Raw genomic sequence first — 23,730 nt, forward strand, 5'->3', positions numbered from 1 at the left:
TGGTTTTATTGTATGCCATTTTAACCAGGTTAATTTTATATATGTGTTAATAAATAATCTGCACTTAGTATATTGTTCTTTTTACTTAGCTAAACTTATTCCTGCTCTGCTGCTGCAGGAAAGCATCTGAGCGGAATGTAAAACATTTTTGCAGATGAGCAGGGCATAACTTCCCATATGCTTGAAGTCACAACATTTTTTGGTACTAAATTGCTGTTTAGAATGCTGTCATTGGATGGTGTGGTTAGTTACCATTAATGTTACCATCTGCTATTCTTTTAATCCTTTCACAACAGAAGGGTTGGAGATCAGACTTGAAAGTTCTGTGAATTGCACTTACTTGAGATTCTATATTCTGTGTTTATAAAGTCTCACCGGGTGATTCTGGTTATGTTTTTGGCTACTAAGTATCAAAACTTGTTTGGGGGTTCCTCCCCCTTATAATAGTTACTCAGTTTCAACATTGTCATTGTTACTTAGAAGTACAAAGGAGCTACTGTAGCAACAGTTCTGACAGAATTGAAGTATTTAGTGAAAACTTTTTTTTCCTGAAATGTTAGTTTATTGTGCCTGGACTTGGGAGGGCAAATTATTTTTTATAAAAAGACATATGTATATCCATTGTAAATAGAAACCATATTATTTGAACCAGTGCTATGTTTGTGCAGTAGTGTTACTGTTACACCTATCATGTTCTGGGAGTAGGTGGTAATAGAAATTGAAACTAAAGTAATATTTTGCTGGAATTTATTTACAATACAGCAAACTATCTTATGACATAATGAATGACAAAAAAAATGAAATACTACTCAAGTGCCTTCCAATCTACTGAGAACCAATTCCTATTTTCAGATAAAAGAGCAGTGGAAAAGAATTACATGCATGAAAATTCTCTTTGTGTAATTTTGATAAAAACATTATGTTGCTAGGTACAAACCAATGATGAAGGAGTTAGTGTTTCAAGGGTATGAAATTATTTGCTCAGTGTTTATAATGCAGCCTTGTTTCATAAAAAAAATAATTCTAATGATAATCTGTTTACTTGCATTTATTTCTAAAGTTTTGATAGAGTTATCAGTTAAGTAAACATTCTTCATTAATTTTTTATAATTTTTTTTTCAAATTACTCATCATAAATTTCTTAAATTCATTTCTCTATGTCTGGTATAAAAACAACACTTCCATGTTTCATTGAAACAGCACTGCTTTTCAGAGGATTCTTGAGTGTTAGCCTAAATGAGGGAGGGAAGAGACTGAGTTCTGATCTTTCATTGCAGCTGAGAGTTGTTTAGTAAGAATGTCATTTCTGTTTTGCTGTTGTTGCTGCATTTTCTAGATCATATTTGTGTATACTATAACATGTTACAGATTACTGAGTAGAAATACAGGAAACTGAAAGCTTCGGGGAGGGGTTGGTTTTTCTCCAGGCATGACACACATTATGTAGTATTGCATGCTGCCTTATGTAATAAATACTGGGCTGCATTTTTCACATGCTCACAGTTGAAGATGGCCACCACATAGCATGTCTTTCCGTGGGGTTGTAGAAATGGTTTGTAGGCCTTAGGACTTAACAAATGCCTTTTCAGATTGTTGCTGTTCTAATGGTGCCTTGAAATCACTGAGAAGACTGTTTTATTTGTTTGTTTCTGTGTCATGGCCAAAGCTGCAGCAGCTGACTCCTGAAGCAGTTAATTAGCTCCTGGAAATAGGTTATGGTGCTGGCAAGACGCTTGTAAATGGCATGTTCTTTGACTGCCAGAAAGAGTAAGCACCTGTATTCTCTGAAATGGTGATGTTGTTTGATGACAGAAGATGCCAGAGGGATCTTAAGGAAGGATTTTGCCCAAGCTTTTAGCAGCATCCATCTTTTTTTTTTAAATAATAAATAGGACTCTTTTTTTAAAAACCATAAATAGGACTCTTGAATTACAACTAGAAAAAGATGTGTTTAGCTATGGAGGGAAGTTGTGAGCTCATAGCAACTTGACACAACTAAAGAGGTTATTATGTTTCACTTCCTGAAACAAGAAATGTACACATCACTTCAAGGGCTGCCTGAATTTATACCAGTAATTATTCCAGTCTAGGAAGACATGAGCTCATGTATTATTAGGTTCTGTATTTTGAAGGCAGAACTGTGTCACTGGTCTGCTTTATATGAAAAATTCACAATACAGACAAAACATTCGTTGGAAGTCTGTACTTGTAAACCATAGGTGAGTTGGAGTGTTTCTTCAATATACAGGTGTGACCCACAGAGCACAGAAGAGGCATGAACATGGTTTTGTTAAGGTGACAGTGCCCAGCACTTTGGGTAATTCAAGCATTTGAAAGGCCTCCTCAGCTAGAGGCTTGTAGCCATCATTTGAGTCTGTGTTTCCTGTGCTCAGCATGTTTGTGTTTGAAAGCAATGGTTTAGATTAGTACATGGACCCAGCAATTTGGAGAGCATTAAACATCAGAATAAATTCACCTGGCTGTTTACACACAGAGTGATTTCTAAATTTCTGCTTTCATTGCTTGCTGTTGTTCAGTATCTTGATGTTCATAGGACTGGTATCCTTGGGTTTCTAGCAAGTGTTCCCACTTCAGACTTTGCCCTATTTTATACACTAATTCTTGTTTAGACAGAGGTTTATGTACTCTTGAGAGGGAAGTGGTATTTTGGTTTTATTTGTTTATTTAACCTTAAATAGAAACACTTTCCCTTGAGCTTTTCACCTTATTGGCACATGACAACATCCACATCTACTGAAAGCAAAGTTAATATGCTGCTGGTGACATTCCCTTGTCTTCACTAGTTTTGCAGTCTCTCTGTTTTATTCAGACAGTACCTGTTCTTGTTTTTCAGAGATGAGTGGATTCAGGAACCAAAGAAGTAGAAGGTAGTAAAAAGTGGAATTAAAAATAGATTTTAAAATTAAAATGTGTCAATGTTTGTACATGGATGAAGTATCACAAATCAACTTCCTTAATCAATGAAAGTTTAAACTAGCAGAAGAGAGATAAAACAGAGTTCCCTGATAATGTGTAATTCCCATGTAGTTGGGTTGCCTGACTATTGCAGATGAAGATCAACAGCAGCAATTAAGAGTAGTGTATGGAAGTCTTCAGGGAGTACTGAGACCTGAGATTGCAGCTGAGTAACGACTACATCTTTTTGCTTCCTCCCTCAGTGTAATAAAAAGTTTTGTATTTTGGGGCATTTCAATTTCACCATTGTCTATAAAGTCTCAAACAATTATGTTGTGATAAGTGGTATTGCTGGTACAGAGGTTGCTGGGCTGATTTAAGTTAATCTTGCTTGTTAGAAAGTAAATGTTACTGGAAGCATATGTAGCATAAATCTAAATTGTCTTAACTAATTGTAAATTAACCAGTGGAAGTGGAAGAAATAGTCTGTTATTATAAAAACCCATGAAAATTAATTTACTTTCATGTCAGGATAGAAGAAAGTTTGTACAATATTCTGTGTTCCCATGGTTAGGCTGCCTCCAGTGTCTTGGCCAGTGTGCTGGTTCTGTGCTGTAGTGGCTACGTGGGCACACAGTTTCTAATTCAAGTAGGAGAAACAGCCAGTGGGAAGCTGGGGGTTTGTTCCCGTTTGTGATCTATTATTGATTTAGTATACTGTATTTTTCTTAAATTTTATTTTCTATTTCTATCACTTTTTTTTAAGTTTAATTTGAAGTTCTTTGGAACTGCGTTTCCACAGGATCTTGATTTTGGTTTAAGCATTTATGTGTGTTAAAGTGCAAATGATAATTAACCCCAGGTTAATTATTGGGGGCATCTGTTGGGTTTTTTTCCTTTGTTGGGGTAGAAATGACTGGAAACAGATACACTTTTAGGTACTACTGTAAAAATACTATGAGAAAACATGTATTTCTGTCATGAATATTTGACTTTGGAAGATTTGTGTGTTAGCTGTGTGCAAAGAATTGCCTCATCATTTCCCTGCTTCTTGTGGTACACCATCTTTCTTCAGCACAAAGTATCTGCCATTTTGAAAAATGGCTACTAACTGGAGCAGGGAAGATGTCTCTGAAGATAAGGATGGTTATTATCTGAAACAGCCAACCTCTTTTTAAAGGAAAGTAAACCAAAGCATAACAATAGAAGCCAATATAAGACTTCAGTTTGCATGTGGATGCTCTTGCCGTTGAGACTACAGAAATCCTCTGTTGCCAAAATAAACCAAAACCGAAAAGAAGCTAAAACCTGTTGTGAATTAAGAAGAAACAAAAGAATTCCATAGAAGATATGACTAATGAATTAATCTATATTGTACATTAGTGGACAATCCCCTAATTTTATGACAAAGAGGTTTTGGGGGTTTGTTTGTATAAGAGAAGAAAAAGGCATCAAGAAAACAGTGGAGAGTATAAGAAAATTGAATTGTACATTGTAAAGCTTTTCTCTCTGACAGGCTTTGTCTGTTATTTATTAAAAGTTATCCTGATTTTTTTATTTTCTCCAAGTTCTGAAAAGTTGATTAGAATCCTGCAAAAACAGATGTTTTAACTTGTCACTGCTTCTAGTACAGAATTGAGGGTTAAGACTAAGCTCAACTGGTCATATTATTTATTTCTTTGTAATTTATATACATTTTAACTCAGATAAAGTCATTTTCTAATGGTAGCATTTTTTAAAATAGTTTAATTTTTAATTCCCTTTGTTAGAGGCTTTTTGTTTTAAATAAACAGGTTGACTGAACGACAAGGGGACAGAATTCTCTGAAATACTTTGTTGGTGCCAGCTGTGTTGAGTCCTGTTGAAAATGAACTTCTGTAGAAAACCTCTTGGTTTAATTTTTCTTGTAATATATGGTTATGTAGACTAGTCACTTTTTTGTTATTGCAGTTTCATGCTTGCCATTTTTAATATTTTTGCCTTGTATAAGAGTGGTTGTTTTCTTTGTCTCTTAGGCTACCAGTATCACCATCCCTCCAAGATGAGTAACAGCCACCCCCTTCGCCCTTACACAGCCGTGGGGGAGATCGACCACGTTCACATCCTGTCAGAGCATATTGGTGCTCTCATGAACGGGGAAGAATACAGTGACGTTACCTTTATTGTGGAAAAGAAGCGTTTTCCGGCACACAGAGTGATCCTGGCTGCTAGATGCCATTATTTCAGGTGAAGTAAAGCTTTTTGGCAGGCTCACAGGAAATTTTTATGCAGATAAGATAAACATTGTTTCTCTATGAACTTTTCAGGGTGTAATCATCTGTCCATTGAATGTGACCTTTTCTGCATGAGTGTTTCCCAGCACATCAAATTATTGTGTCCAAATAGAGAAAGATAAATACCATGTCACAGTGTTATTCTTTTGACCTTCATTAAATTGGATTTTGAAGGTAGTTTCACAAATTCAAGAGAGGGATAACTTGAGAATAAGAAAGTACTACTGCAAAATTGTTTTGATTTCTCAGAGTATGAATGGAGTGTTTCTATGGAATATACTCAATTAGCAAGTTTCATTTTGATGAATTGGAATTGAGGTTTGGCTGATACAGACTAGAATATATATTTTAAAACCAGGAATAATACTAATCCAATTTTTTTTTTTTAAGAGCTGGGCATTTTTCAGTAGAAATGCATTTTTACTGAAATAGAACTTCCTGGTAATTTTATTCCAGTGAATTTTGTCAGAGGGATAAACTACAAACTAAACTAAACTAAACTGTCTTCCTTGCAGAGCGTTATTGTATGGAGGAATGAGAGAATCTCAGCCTGAAGCAGAAATTCCTCTTCAGGACACCACTGCAGAAGCATTTACCATGCTGTTAAAATACATTTACACTGGTCGTGCTACACTGCGAGATGAGAAAGAGGAGGTTCTTCTAGACTTCCTAAGCCTAGCACATAAATATGGATTCCCAGAACTGGAGGATTCCACATCTGAGTATCTTTGCACAATACTTAATATTCAAAATGTCTGTATGACTTTTGATGTTGCCAGTCTTTATTCTCTTCCCAAATTAACTTTTATGTGCTGTATGTTCATGGATAGAAATGCCCAAGAGGTGCTCTCCAGTGAAGGCTTCCTGTCACTTTCTAAGGTATATCTTTTGTTTGCACTTTTTTCTCCAGGATTGTGAATTTTAATCTATATACAATTTTGTGATGAAATGCTAATGGGGGCACCAAATATAAACTTAAGTGAGTTCATAGTTAACATTTTATGCTAGTGAAACTGCGACAGTTGGAAATGTTCAAGGCAAGCTGAACTGAAAATTTTAGCAATCTGTTTTGAATTTTTTAGGTATTGACCAGTCAGTATAGCTAAATATAGTAAATTTAATGGAGTGTTCTAAAAAATGGCAGCAGGTAATCTAATCTTAATTTGTCATATTTCATCTGTTCCTGATATAATTTGGCTTGTGAATGCTGCACAGGGAAGTCAAGTATAGATTTGAATATGACAGGAGATACTTTGTTCTATTAATTTCTTGATATAGGCTTCATCAATGATGGGTGATTTTCTGCTGTGTAAACTAAAGCATTCTGGAGAATACTGTGATTTATATTGCTGATTGTCATCATGTTCTGAATTTGCAGAATACAGTGGTGTGGTAGGGTGGTTTGAGCTTTTGTGTATTGTTTTTTTCGTTAGATACATAAATATTTGTGACTGAGTCAGGCTGTTCTATGAAGTTGAAATCCCCACTTACTCTGTGGGGATCTTAGGGCTGGGCATAATAGTGACAGAGTGTTTTCAAGTAGTGTTCACATGAAACAGCAGAGCACCTTGTATGAATGATGCTTTACTTGGGGTTCTTTAAAGAGTTGGGTTTTTTTAAGTGGAAAAGCTGTGAAGAGTCTATTCCTTGAATGAGTATATGACAGTGCAGTAACGTACTTGTTGTGTAGGGAAAAAAGGTTGTTTTCTCTCTGGCTCTGTACTTTGTCATGTACAGTTTGTTCAATCTGAACTCTAAGAGCATATTATCAGTAAAGAAAGGAGCGAACATCATTCATCTGGAAGTGCTCACTTTGAGTTCTTTGGCACAGCCAGTTGTGGTATATATGAGAGATTTGTCCTTTTCTAGGCAAACTCCCGATTATTCTGCTAGCTAAATAAAAATCAAAAAGCTTTTTGAATATTTTTGTTTTCATTTTGCAGTCAGTGGGTTTTCTACATGAATAAGACTACTGGAGTTTTTACCTGCTGGCTCTTAGTTGGCACTGAAAGACACAGAGAAAGATTGTGAGGGGACAAAAATCCCAAGTAGTTAGTAATGGTTAAAAAAGTGATTCCAAGCAACACTTTTTTTTCTCATCAGTGTTCTTATAGCAACCTAAATTTAAAGGAATGTTTTGAACTATACTGCCAAGTCCCCAAATCTTTTGTAATATTCCAAGGTAAACTTGAACTACTGAATGGTATTACATTCATTTGATTAGTTTTCTACGTTTCAATTCTGATTTATTTCTTCTAGTGATATCGTAATATTGCCTATTATTTTGGTTATGGATTCTGTAGTTCTTGCATAACTGAAGCTACAATTCCAGGGAGTCACTCCTTTGGAGATAATTTTTAATAGCTACAAGTTAGAATAGCCATTAATTTTTGCCTTACTTGAATTTCCCTAGATTTAAAAAATAAAATTCAATTTCTGTTTATTTAGGGAGTATATTCTTTGTTCTTTTTTCTCTTTTCCAGGCTGCTCTTCTAAGTATTGTACTGAGAGACTCATTTGCAGCTCCTGAAAAGGACATTTTCCAAGCTTTGATGAACTGGTGTAAACATAACCCCAAGGAAAACCATGCTGAAATCATGCAAGCAGTACGTTTGCCACTAATGAGTCTAACAGAACTACTGAATGTTGTAAGACCTTCTGGATTGTTGTCACCTGATGCCATCCTAGATGCCATTAAGATTCGTTCTGAGAGTCGGGACATGGACCTCAACTATAGGGGCATGTTAAGTAAGCATCATTTAGTGACTGTAGTTGTCTGGAGGATATGGCTAATCTATGCTTTTAGTTTTCCTCTATTACTGTGTTTTATACAAGGTTTACAGTATGGAACATCTTGTTATGTTCATGCCATTTTTAGTTCTTGATAATAGTCAATTATTTTCACGGTTTGTATCTCTGATACTACTCAAACATGAATGTAATACCATTTTCCTAGAGGAAGTAGTAATTTAATATAAAAAATTTTACAAAACCATTGAAAATAAAAATGAGTTGGCTGTGAGATACATGATGTTTAAATGGTTTTATGTTGATGGTGACTTGTTTTATACTTCATAAATATTTTCATAATTTCTCCACTACTTATGACTTTTCTCTTACTCTTTACATGCTTATCCAAATAGTTTAAACAAGTCTCTGAAATTGTTTTAATGGAAGCCTAAAACATGTAAGAAGCCTTGTGTTTGGCTTTTGTTTCTGTGCTCTCTGTTAATTCAACAAGAGTATCTAACACTTAAGCTTTAAAAAGATATTGTTAGCCATCTAATGTGTGATTTATAAGGAGAATTTGGCCCACAGTAAAGAATAAAGTTAAATGTTCTTTAAGAGCCTGCACTGTATTCTCAGTCATGCATGATGAACCCTGAAAATTACTATCTTAGAATTGCATATTCCCTTTGTTCTCCCTTAGAAGTTACAGCTATTAATATTTAAACATACAAGTTTAATATTAGGTTATTGTAAAAGTCTTGCCATGCAAGAGATTCTGTTGGTACTGCAGAAGATAAATTTGAATAAGTCAAATGGTCTTTTCTGACTTCTTTTTGTGGGTATTTATCTACACAGTAATATGCTCCTAATCACAGCTTTTTGTAGAGTGGAATTTCTTTGTTGTTTTAGTACTCATTCAGGATCTTGGAACTTTCTCTATTTGTGGAAACATTGACAACCCCTTACCACTTCAGATTGTGTTCTTTAGATGTCAAATTTTTAACACCCTGTTAAAATTCATACTTCTGTTGCCAGCCTGCCTGAAAAGTTTGGGGCAGCTTTTCATCATTTAGCTTTCAGATCATATTTCTAGGGTCTGTCGTCAAACAAGGCTGTTAAAAATGTCTTTTAAAGACGGTAGTTCACAGAGTATTGTTCTGTAGCTGAAGTTAGGGATCATTATCCCCAGTTAGCTTGAAGGAAGGTGTTCCTAGGACACAAGCTTATTACTGTGAAATGGTAAATTCAAAGCCCAAGTAGCCAGAAGTTCCCATTTCATTTGAGTTCATTTAGCTTCCCAGACTCCTTGTCTAGACTACTTGGAAGCTTGTATACCTGTCAAGGGAGCATGTGTGGCTATACTGCTGTGTACACCACTCTGCAAATTCAAGATGCATCTTGAGCATTTGATACGCATCTTGTACATTTAAGTGTTCTTCAATTAGGGGGAAAAAAGCCAATAAAACCCAAACCAAAACCAAGCATCAGTTGACAGGTGCAACAGAATTATGTAAAATCATGAAGAGGACTGAGAATATAGCTGCTACATAATCACAATTTTATTACCATAAAAAATGTAGGAGATACCAAATGAAACTGAAGAAGCTAAATTTCTGTAATGCCCTTTTTTCTTCTTTTTTTATTTTTCCCCTAGATCATGTGTTTGTGGCCAAGAAAGGAGATTAGCAATAAATCATTGGACTGACCTAATAGAGTTGATATTCAGAACATCTAATTTGCAGTATGAGAGTGTACATTTAAGCAATTATTTCCTTTTTGTCTTAGTACCAGGGGAGAATATTGCAACAATGAAGTATGGAGCACAAGTTGTCAAAGGAGAGCTGAAGTCTGCCCTGTTGGATGGCGATACTCAGAACTATGACCTGGATCATGGCTTCTCTCGACACCCCATCAACGATGACTGCCGCTCCGGCATTGAAATCAAGCTAGGCCAGCCCTCAATCATCAACCACATACGGATTCTCCTGTGGGACAGAGATAGTCGGTAGGTGCCAAGGTGACATAAAAAGGGAAAGTAATGCATTTTGTGCTGGTGGTTATGTAGCAGTGCAAACTATATTATTTTATTATACAAAACATTTTATGGAAATGGCATGATAGTGTTGGAGATGGCACTTGTAAGTTTGATTTGAAAACAACCTGATTTTTAAATGTAATTGTGGTTACTTACACACCAGACCATATTTTGAGATGTTAAACTGTTAAAATATTCAAATATTTTCTACATATTTGCATTTCAAACATTGAAAGAATTTTTTCATTCTAATTTTTTCGTTATATCAAAACTGTTAAGAAATGACACACTTAGACAATAAGATTGGACTTGATCTTGGAGGTCTGTTCAAGCCTAAATGATTCTGTGATTCTGTAATTCAGGGATAATAAAATTTATTTAGAATGTAAATTACCAACTAACTACAGTATTAGAAGCCACTTCATGGTTAGACTGCTGAAATATGAATCATCACAGATGCCTTAGTCAGTTGATACTAAGCTACTTTGGATTATTATGGAATGTATGAAAATGCAAAGTATGCACATTTGAACAACTGAGAGACTGCTTAAGTAGAAAAATTTGCAAGGTTCTTTTTGTCTGACAAATTTAATAATTTTGTAACTTCCCATGGCAAAGATCTTACAATTTAGTACACAGCTCAGCAGGTATTCATAAGCTATTAAAAACAATAAAACAAGCTACTTATACATTTATTATATACCTCATTACCTTTCTGATAAAGGATTAATTTTATTTTATTTCCAGACTAATAGTTTAGAATTGCAGAAGTTGCACTTTACTTTTTTAGCTAAGCCATGCTATTTTATAACAGGGTATATAACAGTTTTATTTAGGGTGGTGTTTTTTTTGTGAATTTAAATTTGCTTTTAATTATGAGCTAGTTACTCATGATTCAAAACAAATTTCATTAATTTTTAGCTATTTAACTGTTTCAAATAAGTTCTTCTGCTTCAGTTCAACTGAAATTTTTTTCACCTCTGTTTCTTTTGTAAAGATCAAAAAGTGAAACTTTGAAGGTATAAGGAATTGCTTCATATAATATTATACTAGTTGTGCCAGAAGATCAACCAAATTGTTGAACCAATTATCAACCAACTTTATAAAAATAGTGTTAGAGATCTATGAATAGTGAGTTCTCTAGCAATTTTTAGGGAACTTGTATAGCTGGTAAAATGCCCCTCATCTCCAAGGCATAAATAGGCAGCTCCTGAAACTCAGGGAAAAAATGTTCTCCTTGGACAATTTCTTACAAAGTTATCTGTTGATTGTTGTCCTGTGCCCTTCATCTGAAATTTGTAGAACAAACTACTGTTGCTGGCAGAATATGAGACAAGATGGACCTCTACTCTAGAGATTTTTGTCTTCTTAAAATACTGAGGGCTCAGTGATTTAGGATCTAGTTTCTGTGTCATCCTGATTTTTAAATTTTTTAATTTTTTTCAAATCATCCTAATTTCTGTGGAAAGTTTGCTCTTGGGCTTTCCTTTGCTTCCTAATAGGTATAGTACTGGAATTAGCGCTGTCTGTCCTGTGCGGGGCCAGGAATTAGACTTCGATGACCCTGGGGTGTCCTCTCTAATTCAGAATATTCTGATTCTCTGATTCTATGAATTGTCAAGTTTCTTCCCCTCCAGTAACTCAGCTGTCTTAGATAAATGGAAATGGAGGCATTTGGAGTACTTGGTCCATTTGTGGGCTCCTCAGTATAAGATAGTAACCTTCTGGATTGAGTTCAGCAGACACCAAGATGATGAAGGCTTGAGCAGATGAGAATCTGCTGTTTTAAGATAAGCAGATTTAGGAAGGGAGAATTTGTGCCTCTCCTCACCTATTCTGTGGAAGACTGTAGAGAATACAGGGACAGAATTCTCTTGCAGCTGTGTGCTCAGAGTGCAACGCACAGTGGACACAAGCAACAAGACAAATTCATATTAAATATTAGAAAAACAATTCACAGTGGGGTAGTTGAACTTGAGAAGAGTTTGGCTAGAGAGGTGTGCAGAAATTTACCAGCCAAGACCTTAAGGAACATGCTCTGAGATTGTCCTTGCTTTTTGCAGAGGTCTTTTCCTCTCTACAGTCTTTGTCTAACAATTGCTGCCCACTTACCTGATCTTTCTCATGGGATACATGAGTAATGTCTTCTGAAGAAGTGTTTTAGCACCTGTACAGCATGATTGCTTCTTGTTGAACAATTTTTTAAACGACTCTGTTCATTTTAACTGTTTCTGTGAAGCTCTGATTTATGGGATATGTTTAACAGAACCAAACATGATCTAACCGGTGTTTTACACCTCTGGTTCAGAGGTGTTAACAGCCGAATGTGAGCTGTGAAAGTACTAAGGGGGGTAGCTGTCCAAACTGCCTCTGCAAAAAAGATGCTGTTCAGCCTTAGAAGAAAGTAAAAGGCACACTGTTGTGTATGATAATGGTACTGCATTTTTCAGGTAATACTTCTTTGTTTGATACCTTCAGAAACCCAAAGGTAGCATGTTGTGTATTGGTTACAAATATGTGTTAGCTGAGCAATGATGATGTGAGAATCTCTAAATTCTCAGGGCACAGAGGACTTTCAATAACTTTTGTATCCAAGCTGCTCAAACTCTAAAACGTTGGAGCCTAGTTTGGTCGAATACACTTAGGTTAGTAATAGTAATGCTGCTAAAACACAGTGTATTTGTGTGGGTTATGAATATTACACATCTGATTGGTGTGAATGTGAAAGCTGGTTATGCAATTGACATTTAAAGACTCAGCCTTACCTTTCCAAGTGCATAAATTGGTATTAACAACAATCTAACATTTTAAGGATTTTAAAATAATATCACTTTTCATGCATACTTTCTGAAGTCCACAGGAAAATTTGAAATATTAACAAAGGCATTAACATTTAACAAGAAATTGTGTAGAACTCTGGAAGAGCAACTCCTCTTCAGAAATCAGTGTGAAAGGATGTTAAGTGCTAACATGGTGCTGTTGAAATGCCTGTGAATGTTGGAGACTAGTATAGTAGGAGACAGAAAATACTCTGAAACATATATTCAGTGATGTGCTGCTCAAGTGGCGAAAGGTATAATAGAGGATTAGCTGGGGCTTTTAAGTTCTAGTTTGGGCTTGCTTTCTCTTAACAGCAAACTATAAGATAAACATAACTGATAAGTAAGAGGAAGACACAGATTCTGCTAGTGGCTTTTTTATTTTTCATAAGGTAATTTCAGAGTGTGTAAGGAAGTAGTGACAGGCTCAATGATGTATCATAAAGATCCAAAAGGATCAGAAGTGAAGAACAGCATCAGTGAAAATGGTCATAAAGTAAATTTGCTTTTTTCAAGTAGAACAAAGTTTTGCTTTGTTCTACTAATTGTTTTTTATTTTTTCTTCCTTGATTTGGCAATAGAAATAATACTGTATCACTGGTGGTTTCATTTTATTCCCCACAGAAGGAATACAAGTGATTATTTTTATGACTGAGTCAAAAGTCTCCATTTCGTTTTTTTATGCATTGTAGTCTCATCTAATGACTGTAAATTGTGGGTGTTAGGATGTTTTAAATCATTCTGAAAATGCATCTAAACTGTGTGAGAATTTATTTTCAAAGCTGCTTTGAAGATAGGGATCTGGGTAAGAACAATCAGCCTTCTTTTGAACACAACTGAAAATCCAGAACACAGTGTAAAATTTAATACCTAAAATTTGTCGACTTGTATTCTAACCGATGTTTTTTGACAATCCATAGGTCTTATTCCTACTACATTGAGGTGTCCATGGATGAGTTGGACTGGATTCGGGTTATTGATCATTCTAAATACCTCTGTCGGTCCTGGCAGAACCTGTATTTTCCTGCCCGAGTCTGCAGGTAAGTTCATCAGTGTAATACACAATGGCTGACATTAAAGGATGTAGATACCAGGATAGGTTGCTGGATTTTGCTACTTCATTATGTGTTTCTGAGAATGTATTCTGTCACAACTTTCATCAGCTATGCTAAAAAGTTGTTTATCTTAGTGGATGCTTTATTAATATTAACATTAATATAGTTGATAAAATGCAGGTGTCCAGTTTGAAAGCTCTGGTTTTCTGGCTTTTCCATCTCTACATATCTCCTCTTTTTTTTTTTTGAGTCATACCCACTTTTTATAATGCACTTAAATACTTACTAAAGAACTTGTAAATGTATTTTTATGTATTAAATGTTTTCTACTGATGCACTGCTTTAAATAGTTGTGAAAGAGAGAAAGGGGAAAGTTAGGACAGAGGAACTTTGAGGAATGCCTTATGTTAAGGAGGTGATTGTTCCACTCTGCTCTGCAGTGGTGCAGTTTCACCTTGAGTCCTGTGTGCAGTTTTGGGTGCCACAATATAAGAAAGATATTCAACTATTAGAGAGCATCCAAAGCAGGGCAATGAAGCTGGTGAAGGGCCTTGAGGGGAAGCTGTATGAGGAGTGGCTGAGGTCCCTTGGTCTGTTCAGCCTGGAGAAGAGGAGACTGAGGGGAGACCTCACTGCAGTTACAACTTCCTCATGAGGGGAAGAGGAGGGGCAGACACTGATCTCTTCCCTGTGGTGACAGTGACAGGACCTGAGGGAATGGCCTGAAGCTGTGTCGGGATGTTTAGGGTGGATATTAGGAAAAGGTTCTTCACCCAGAGGGTGGTTGGGCACAGGAACAGGATCCCTATGGAAGTGGTCACAGCACCAGCCTGACATAGTTCAGGAAGCTTCTGGAAGACACTATCAGGCACACGGTGTCACTCTTGGGGATTGGGCAAGGCCAGGAGTTGGACTTGATGATCATTGTGGGTCCCTTCCAACCCAGCGTATTCTGTGAAAATGGTTAGATGGGTTTAACCATTGTTAAAATAATGATGTTTTTTAACCCTAAGTGATGGGAATTGTGGAAAAAGCAGATAAGCACATTGAAGCTGTCTTATTCAAAAACTGTGAGCTCATTTATAGGGAGGACACAACCTGCAGATGCCAAATATACTGTCATCATTAGGTTTTAGGTTACAGACCCTGAGAGGAAATGATCTGCATGGTAATAATTATTCTGTAGACACAAGCTTTTTAATTGGCACAGCAATTCTCGGAATTACCACAAAGAGAAGTGCTTTCTTTTTCCCAGAGAATTACCTCTATTTCTGATCTTTGCTGCTCCACAACACAGGATTGCTGGCATGCAGTTATAGTGTATGGGAAAAGGATATGTTGGGTTACTTGCATGTCTCTTTCTCTCAGATAAATCTTTCTTAGCCTTCTTGTCCTTCAATAAGTTCATACTTAGTGTTACTGACTTGAAATTTATTCTTCCTGACACAAACAAATACATTCTCACCTTTCCCCTGTAAGTTTTATGATTCTGAGTTTATTGTTTTCTATTTCTGAAATGCTTAGTGCTGTCCCTTAGTTCGTGTTTGTATCTGATAACATTTTGCTTAAAGGTGTCTGTGATAAATCATCTAGCAATGATGAAATGCCTCATGAGATTCTGTTTTGGTGAAGGCTCTTCATAGCCTTTCCTGAAAGTGCAGAGAGGGAGTAGTAGGGGGGAGAATGTTATTCCAAAGTTTTAGATGGTACTTTACTGGGATTTTGGCACAAAAAGATCTCTTGTACATTTGATTTCTCCAATGATCTCTTAATCCTCTGTAAGGGACTTGGTCTCTGTTGGAGGAGCACATTATAAGGAGGGAGTTTATTTCATCTGGTGCTTTTATATGCACAGGTTTATAATTTCTGCATGCACAAGCACCCCTGGGAACCTCCCCCTTATGGTTTTGTTTTGGCATATATTTGAAGTATACAGTTGTCCATGTAACTAAAGCAAAGATTGCCTCATCACATAGTCATTCGTGTAATTTTTCCTGTTCTGCTCCATGATCCACAAGAATCCTGTTTTCTGTAAATCTCTGTTCCTCATTGTCATATCAACAAAGTGGTTGGGAATTTCTTGGAGGTGCAGCTTATTTGAAGAGCAAGTGGAAGAGTTAAAGAGGAAGTCATGTAGCAGCGTAAGTTTATGAGCTCTTACTGTTAAGGAGCAGTGACCTTAAGGAAAAATATGAGTTCTCAGTTGAGTCAACATAATAAGTAGGATAGTTTAGATAAGGTTGTTCTGTAATCTTTATTTACATCAGTGAATTGAAGCCTACATTATAGTAAGAATGCATTTGCTGGTCAAAAGTGGCTGTAATTTACTGTTCTTTTATGTATTTCTTTTCCTGTAAATAGGAAGAAAAGGGTATTTAAAGTGTAGTTAGAGATGTGAAATTGCTGACAAATTTTTGAGGAGTTCCACTTTAAGGAATTTTTATTAAATATATTATGTAAATAATTAAGTATAACTTGAAAACTCACTCTGCTTTGAGCAGGAATTTTGATCAAATTCCCTCCAGGAGAGAGGCTTTGAGCAGGGGAGGCTATGTACACGTACATGTTAGTATTAGAGAGTTATTTATCTGTCTTTTAATCACTATTCTGTTCAGAAAGAAGTAAGCAAGGACTACTAAACTTTTCGTTTGCCTCCAATTTTAGTGTTTTGTGATAATGTTTTTAAAGTAGTTCTATTTACTTAAATGAGCTAAAGTAGTTCTAACATACACAAAACAGAAATCCTAATATATGTAGCAGTTTCTGCTCACCTAAAAAGGAGGTGTTCTCCAGTCTTGTGAGCACAGATTTAAAACAATAACTAATATGAGATTGTCAGAATGTATTCTTTTAATATTTGATAGTTGTTTTTACAGACATGTTGTGCAAGCTTATCAGGAAGCAGATGTGTTGTAAGCTTTAAAGCTGTAAGTTTTATATGCTCTGTTTTGCGCAACACTGCTTTTATTGTGTAGTCTTCTTTTACTGTCACAAATCCCAGTGCCAGAATTTTCCTGTTAATGGAGAACAGTACAGAGGAGTGGAAGCATCATGTTTTGTTGTATCTTCTTGCTGTTAGTTTTGGCACTTACTCCCTTTTGGTCTTACTAATGTAGATAATATTTTTGGTAGCAACCACTTAGGTAACCATGCTGCAATTTAAAAAAAATTTTGCATGTGTTTTTAGCAGAAAATCATGGACTAAATGCTTTACCATTAAGGGCTTGAAATAGGTGGTGGTTTGGTTTTTTTTTTTTTTATTTAAACAGAGTTTATTTTAGCTCAAAGTGCTTTATGACATCACTGTATAAGATGACATTTTGAGGAGCAATAAAGAAACAAAGAGTAGAATTATTGGCAGGGTTTTTTTTATTTATGCGTCTTTTTCCAAAGTGAGGGAGTAGAACATGCCAGATTCTGTACAGGTTGTTGAAGGACAGCCAGTTGTGTCTGATACACTAGAGCAGTTGTTCAAACATAGATTATGAACAGGATATGAGCCATGTAACATTAGGCAAGGTTAGTTGCCTTTTTGAGTTACCTTTCACATAAATATTAGTTGTAAAAGGTGAGAGCTGTCAAGGTCTGAACTGATATGTTCATCTAGATTTTAAGGAACTACTCAGACATTTCCATGGGCATAAAAATTGATGGAGTGTGTCTTCTATTTGCTTGTATGCAGGTTGGGAGTTTTGTTTGTCTTTTTAAAAATCTGTAACTTTTCTTTTAAGCAAATCTATGTTCAAGTCTACAATCAATGCCTCTTTCACATGAGATGGATGAAAAAAATGCAACCTTCTGGCAATTAGTTGTTAAATAAAAGAAATAGTTTGTGCCACAGTGAATTAAGACCAATCCAACCTCCTTAATGAGTAATTTGTCATGTGTGTCATAGTCTCTGTCATGACACGATTTTTTTGATATATGGAGCATTGTGGAATATTCACAATAGTGTTGGAGTTAGGGGCATTATTGGGCTTCCCATGAAAGATAATTTGCACTTGGCAAAGGACATACCAAACCATCCAAACTGATTAGGCAAAGTCAGCTAAATAACGTAAGTAATGTTATTTACACTGTTTGATTCTTCTGGTTACTTATATGCTCCAGTCTGTTTTAATAGGGTCAGAGTAACTTTTGCCAGCCATAACCTCTTTTAGATTGATAGATGGAAAAAGTGGAAGGACAATAACCAAAGATTGAAATTCTAGAATGAAAAGGAGATAAGAAAATTGTTTGTGCTTTCTCACATACATCAGGTGATTTATTTGTTATTTGTAGGATGTAATTTCTGATTTAGTTATACAAGCTAATTTGTACAAAGAAAATTACTTGTTCAGTGTCAAAGCTTAGTGTAACAAGAAACAGAGTATTGATTTATTTAGAGGGGTTTTAGGAAAAGAAATGTTGAGTATAATATATGGGGGTTTTATTAGCATAATTGTATTTTAGACTTTTAATTTTTGCTTTAAATGCTTTTAGAATACATTATGATACCATCTTTAAAAATTGACTAGTCATATACTGTGCATAAAAAGCAAGTAAGAGAATGAAGATTACAGGGCAATTTTCCCCCTTTTTTGTTCAATACTGTAGTGCATTTTTTCAGAATTTCTTTTGGTCCTATTTTCTTTGTTTGCACTTTTCTAGCAACTTTCATGTTAGAGCTGAAAAATGTTTTGAGGGAAGACAGGACACAGAAAATATTAATTTAATCAGGTTCCTGTGAAAGTTAGGAAAAAGTGTCATGTTCATAGTTATTCCATCTTCTTTTAGCAATGAATGTTAAAGTCGCTAAAGATCTTGTAGCAGGTGGTACTGTTTTCTGTTTTATCCTTCTCACTTTTTCTGTCTTTTCATTTTTGTTTCGCGACTTCATCTTTTTGCTTCGTCCTTGACCACAATATTTGAAGAACTGCATTAAAAGAATTACAAGAAAATGAAAATTTTTGAGGTTTCATAACAAGGCAAATGTAGCCACAAGGTGTCACTACAATAAAAGTTTAAAAGACTTAATTTCTTTCTGTTCACACTCTTCTGATGAAAGTGTTATTCTTACTGTGTGCTTTTTGTGCATTAAACTTCCCAGATGTATGGAGTCATTTTGGTTTGCTGTTTATGCTATAGAGGGAGCAAGTACAGAGTTGGTACATAAAATCGGAAGAAAACATCCTATTCATTTTCCATCTTTAGTCTGACACTGGATGATTCTGGGTTTTGATTGGGGAAGTATTTCCCTGACCAGACCATTTTGCAGTCTGAAATCAGTGCTATTTTGTCAGCAATAGCAACATTTAAAAAAATATAATGAAAGGGCAAAGAGATCAGTTTTTATCTGTATTTGCTATTATTTTATTGTCTTGGCTCTTTTTGCAATTATTATAATGTGATTTATCAAAGGGAAATATTAATTATTACTGCATAAACTTTTGGTCCTAAAGCATGCTTCTATTAAGAAAATTGATAGATGACTGTAGAATCATGCTATAAATGTGGGAAATAATTTAAGCATATTCTTTTTCCTGTTTTTTAAATCTGCTTTAAACTGAAAAATCTCAAGCTTTTCTAATACTTGTATGTTGAATTAACAGTGATACAATATAAGTGCTCTGTGTTTCCCTTAAAGCACTTGGCTGCTATAGAAAATGTGGTATTAGAATTATTTTTTACTTTAGAAAGTGTACTTGTATATTAAATGTATTTATTGGTGCAGAAAGAATTACTTGCCTTTCCTTTCATTAAGCATTGATGATACTGGGTGGGTTTTTGTTTAGTGCTTCAACAGTTTTTGCTACTAATGATTACACCATTTGTAATCCTCTGCCTGAGTGAAGACAAATTGAATTTTAGACCCTGTCTCCTGAACACTGGAAAAATGCAAAAAGAGTAAGTGTTCCAGTACTAAGGCAGTTCTAAACTCAGGAATGCTAGTAGTTGTGCGCAGTTATTTTGTGTGGAATGATATGCAAGGAGATGTGATTTTCAAGTACAGGCTAGACAAAACATTTTTCTTTAATTCTTCTCCTAATCAGACAGCCTCAGATAACTGTGCTTTTTATTCGTGGTGGTGCAGTAATTTTATTTTTCTTTTCACCTGGGAGATTCTTTGAAATTAGCTACTGATTAAGCAGCAATGTCTCACTTTCAGCCTTACCAGTAGGTCTCTGACATCCTTATCTGTAGTAAATACCCATTTTGCAGTGCTCCTGAACTTGGTGGAAAATATTAGTGGATAATAATTTGCCAAAAGGCATTCCAAATATGGTTTGATTTAAGACGTTGAAACAAGTGAGGACTCAGCTCCTGAGGAAAATGCAGTTGAAGCATTGTCCCACATACTTGAAATAAACCGAGGGGAAAGCAGTGTCTTTTTAGCACTGGGAATGTTTTTTATGCATTTTTTCTCCTTTCCCAGTAAGGAATGGTGATGTTCAGAAAAAGCATGCAGACATCCAAAAGCTTTGAACATTGTTTTGACTTAAAATGAAGCACTACTACATCACTGACCTAACTAGAAAACAGTCAGACTAAGAATTGCTGGCAAGAGCTTTGGTAAGGCCTTCAGTCAGTCTGAAAAGTATGTGAAAAATTTTTCAGCAGTAAGTCCTTTGTATCCTTATAAAAGGACTGCTTGGAAATGGAATTATTAAACTTGGGCAACTGAAACCATCTTTGCCTTAGTTACCACATCTGAGAACTACAAATAGTTGCACAGGCAACATGTTGATTAGTTATTTTATTTGTACTGGTCTTTGGGAAGCTTTGACTGTTGTGTAAATATTTTATTTCTAACTGTGCAGATATGCTGATATTTGTGAGTTAGGAAAAAAAAATTCAACCTTGCTGCATAATTCAGATTAGCTTTTCTTTATTTCTGGATAACTGAAATTTTAAAATCTTTTCCTGATTCTAATATGGTAAGTAATACAGTAATAATGTACAGTCAAGAAATAAATAAAAATTACCTTGATTTGTGTTACAGAAGCATATTAATAAAAGAAAGCAATTTTGAAATGTTACTCCAGACCTTTAAGGCTTTTCACTGACATTATTTTCAAAAATCAATTTTCATTGTAGGCATGCAGTTTTCTTTTTTGCTTTGGGGCTGGGGAGTAGAGCTCATCGTTCTTTCTTGTGGGATGTGATCATATTGAAGAGTCTATTGGCATGTTTCCAATACCTTGCCTTTTAACTGTGAAATACAAGGAAATGGTTTCCTGTAGTCTCCATTTTAGTGGATAGCTGCTGCTTATCTTTCTGTCTATCAGTGTTTAAACATCCTTTTTTCTCCCCCCAGTAGGTTTTCATTCTGGTGTTTTTTTCTATTCCTAAGATAAGGTGATAGTCTGAGATTTTCCACACAATGTAGATCATCTACACAGGATCAAGAAAGCTATTGCCTCATCTGTGTTGGAGTGTTTATTGATTTAAAAGATCTTTTTCTTCATTTCAGGTTATGTATACTTTTGATCTTAAGCTTACACTCCTAAATTCAGCTACAAATGTACTCCTAGTGATACAAAAGCTCATTTCTCTACAGGAATAATCAATAATACTTTTCATCAAGAACTTTATCAAAGCAGTTTTTTTTTTCTTCTCAAATTCCTTCTCCTTTCTGTCATAGTGATTTCAATTATCCTAACCTAAAGAGCCCAACTCAGCTTTGAGGAAAAGTAAAAAAGCTAGTGTGCATTTAAGCTGTTGATGACAACCTGCCAGACAACTTACCATCTGAAAATGAGTATTTGTCTGAAAAAGTATGTGTAGAGGGTCAGTATACCTTGTATAGAAATACCTCAGAAATATGGAGAGCCTGCCAATCCAGTTTGTTGGACATGAATTACAAAAAATGAATAATATATTCTTTTTGCTTTATGGTTTGGAAGAAACAATTAACTTTTTAAGAGACCTAGATTACATATTTCTCATGTTTGACATAATAATAAGTAGGTTTTTTGTAGTGTGGTTAGTTTCTCTAGTCTGAGTTTTGAGGTACTCGTGAGTTTTTTAAGCTCTAAATTGTCTCTAGGTCTGTTTTCAGTGTTTCACCTCATAAATGAGATTTGACGTAGGTGAAAATTATCAATAATTATTCAGCTTGACAGTGATACATAAAGATAGACTTAAATGCTGAATTATGAAATTGTTGATAATAATTGTACAGCAAGCTGTATTTTAAAGTTAATGTTGCGTTAAGGCAAATGTGTGTTTAAAAGGCATCTTTAGCAATCCTTTTTTTTTAATCCTCTTCTGTGTTTTCTGTTACACTCCAAGAGCTAGAATTAACTGTGAAAACTTGCCATATATATTTACAAAGACAGGCTTGTCCAAAAGGAAATCATATTTTGGCAAATTTGTAAGAATTCTGGCTTATTTTAGTTTGTTGATCAGTGATGGCCATCTGTTGAAGTTGTTTGATGCCATTGTGTAAAGCATTTGTCTCTTTCTCCATTTCTTAGCTGATAATGGACATGGTTTGTTGATGTGTATCTGAAACACTGTACCACACTTAAAATTGTGCACTATGAATATTCAAATTGTTTACACGAAACCAAGTAATTAACTTCTGTGGATTCACTTTTCAGTGTCTAAGTTTATAAAGCCATCTGTCAACCAATGTTAGGCCAGTCTTACTAGTGGAATAATTTGGATGTGAAAAATTTAATATAAAGCAAATTTGTCTGTGATTAAGCTTGATTCTTTGTTCACAAACCTCAAGTTATCTTCTGTGTAGCAGAAAGGTAAGTGTGTGAGTGGGAAAGCCCTAAAGCAAACTGCTTTTCAGTGTCCCTCTCCTCAAAAGAAACTCATGCAACTTGTCTTGAAGTTAAGATTCTTGGGCTTGGCCTGAATTTGCTTTCTAATCTCAGTTTCAATTGGGAGAATGTGGCTGATGGCTCCATTTGATGCAGCTTTTAAATAGTTTTTGAAAGGAATATTCACTCTTTAATATGAAAGAAGATAGGATACAAACATTTGAAAGTGGAAAATGAAGCTTGAATTATGTGCTATAGAGAATGAAATTTGTAGAAAATAAGACATGAACATGTGTATAAGCCTCTTCAACTGACAGAAATGAGTGAGTCAAGGAAAGAGAGCAAAGGAAGAGATGTATCACTCAGAAAAAATACAATGTTTGGGAAAAAAATCATTGCAAGTGAAAAATGTTTTAGGAGAGGTTTTTCTATGGTAGGGTTAATTATAAGAAAACAATATGGGATTTATGATTCTTAGGCTTCTACTGGAAGCAGTTATTATTCATAATATCTTCTAAAAGAAAGAAAGAATGATTTTTCTAAAACACCGGATTCTGAATTTTGGTTTCAATTTGTACCACAAAGCAATTTTTGCAGCTTTATACTTTCAAGCTTGTTCTTCATTTGTAAGATTGGAACAATTTTTTCCATACTTCACCACATATGTAATAAAAAAAATCTTGGAAATTTTAGATATTGAGAGTAACATCCTTAGTGATCAATAAAGTAGTGGTTTCATTACTTCATATCATTGTCTTTCTCATTTGTATTGGGGAATAACAGCTGTGATGGAAGGTGTATTAAATATTGATTTCTAAATCTGTATTCTGTTCAATTTAATTACCCTGTCTCTGTTAATGGCAAATTGCAAAGTTGGCTAATCAAGCTGCATTTTCATTAACAGTGTAAGTGCTTGTTGAGTCAGGTCAGCTGGCACCTTGCCCTGTGTCCTGTCTCTGACCTCGAGAGCAGGAGGTGTGGGTCAGGGAGAGGCTGTGAGCCCAAACATTCTCTGTGCTCCATCCTCATACTCCTCTGATCCTGCTAATACATGTTCATAGATACCTTGTCCATTTATCTAAGGTCCTTCTCTGACTGGAGTGCTGTCATCTGCTTTCACAGGTTCTAGTGGCATCATTTTCCAAA

General features: G+C 35.3%; 1 protein-coding gene across 2 annotated transcripts in view; it reads left to right on the top strand.

Moving 5' to 3' along the window:
• BTBD9 (BTB domain containing 9) overlaps positions 1-23,730 on the top strand; it is a 108,547-nt gene that overhangs the window by 2,155 nt on the left and 82,662 nt on the right. For both annotated transcript variants that reach the window (XM_085055085.1, XM_085055086.1), the window contains exons 3-7: positions 4,932-5,142; positions 5,705-6,068; positions 7,673-7,937; positions 9,705-9,924; positions 13,694-13,813. In XM_085055085.1, the coding sequence (XP_084911211.1) occupies positions 4,932-5,142; positions 5,705-6,068; positions 7,673-7,937; positions 9,705-9,924; positions 13,694-13,813 (1,180 nt within the window). The remainder of the gene's footprint in view (positions 1-4,931; positions 5,143-5,704; positions 6,069-7,672; positions 7,938-9,704; positions 9,925-13,693; positions 13,814-23,730) is intronic.

The sequence above is a fragment of the Lichenostomus cassidix genome, chromosome 3 (genome assembly GCF_008360975.1).
Source record: "Lichenostomus cassidix isolate B80296 chromosome 3, HeHo_3.0, whole genome shotgun sequence".
In the NCBI taxonomy this organism is placed as follows: Eukaryota; Metazoa; Chordata; class Aves; order Passeriformes; family Meliphagidae; genus Lichenostomus; species Lichenostomus cassidix.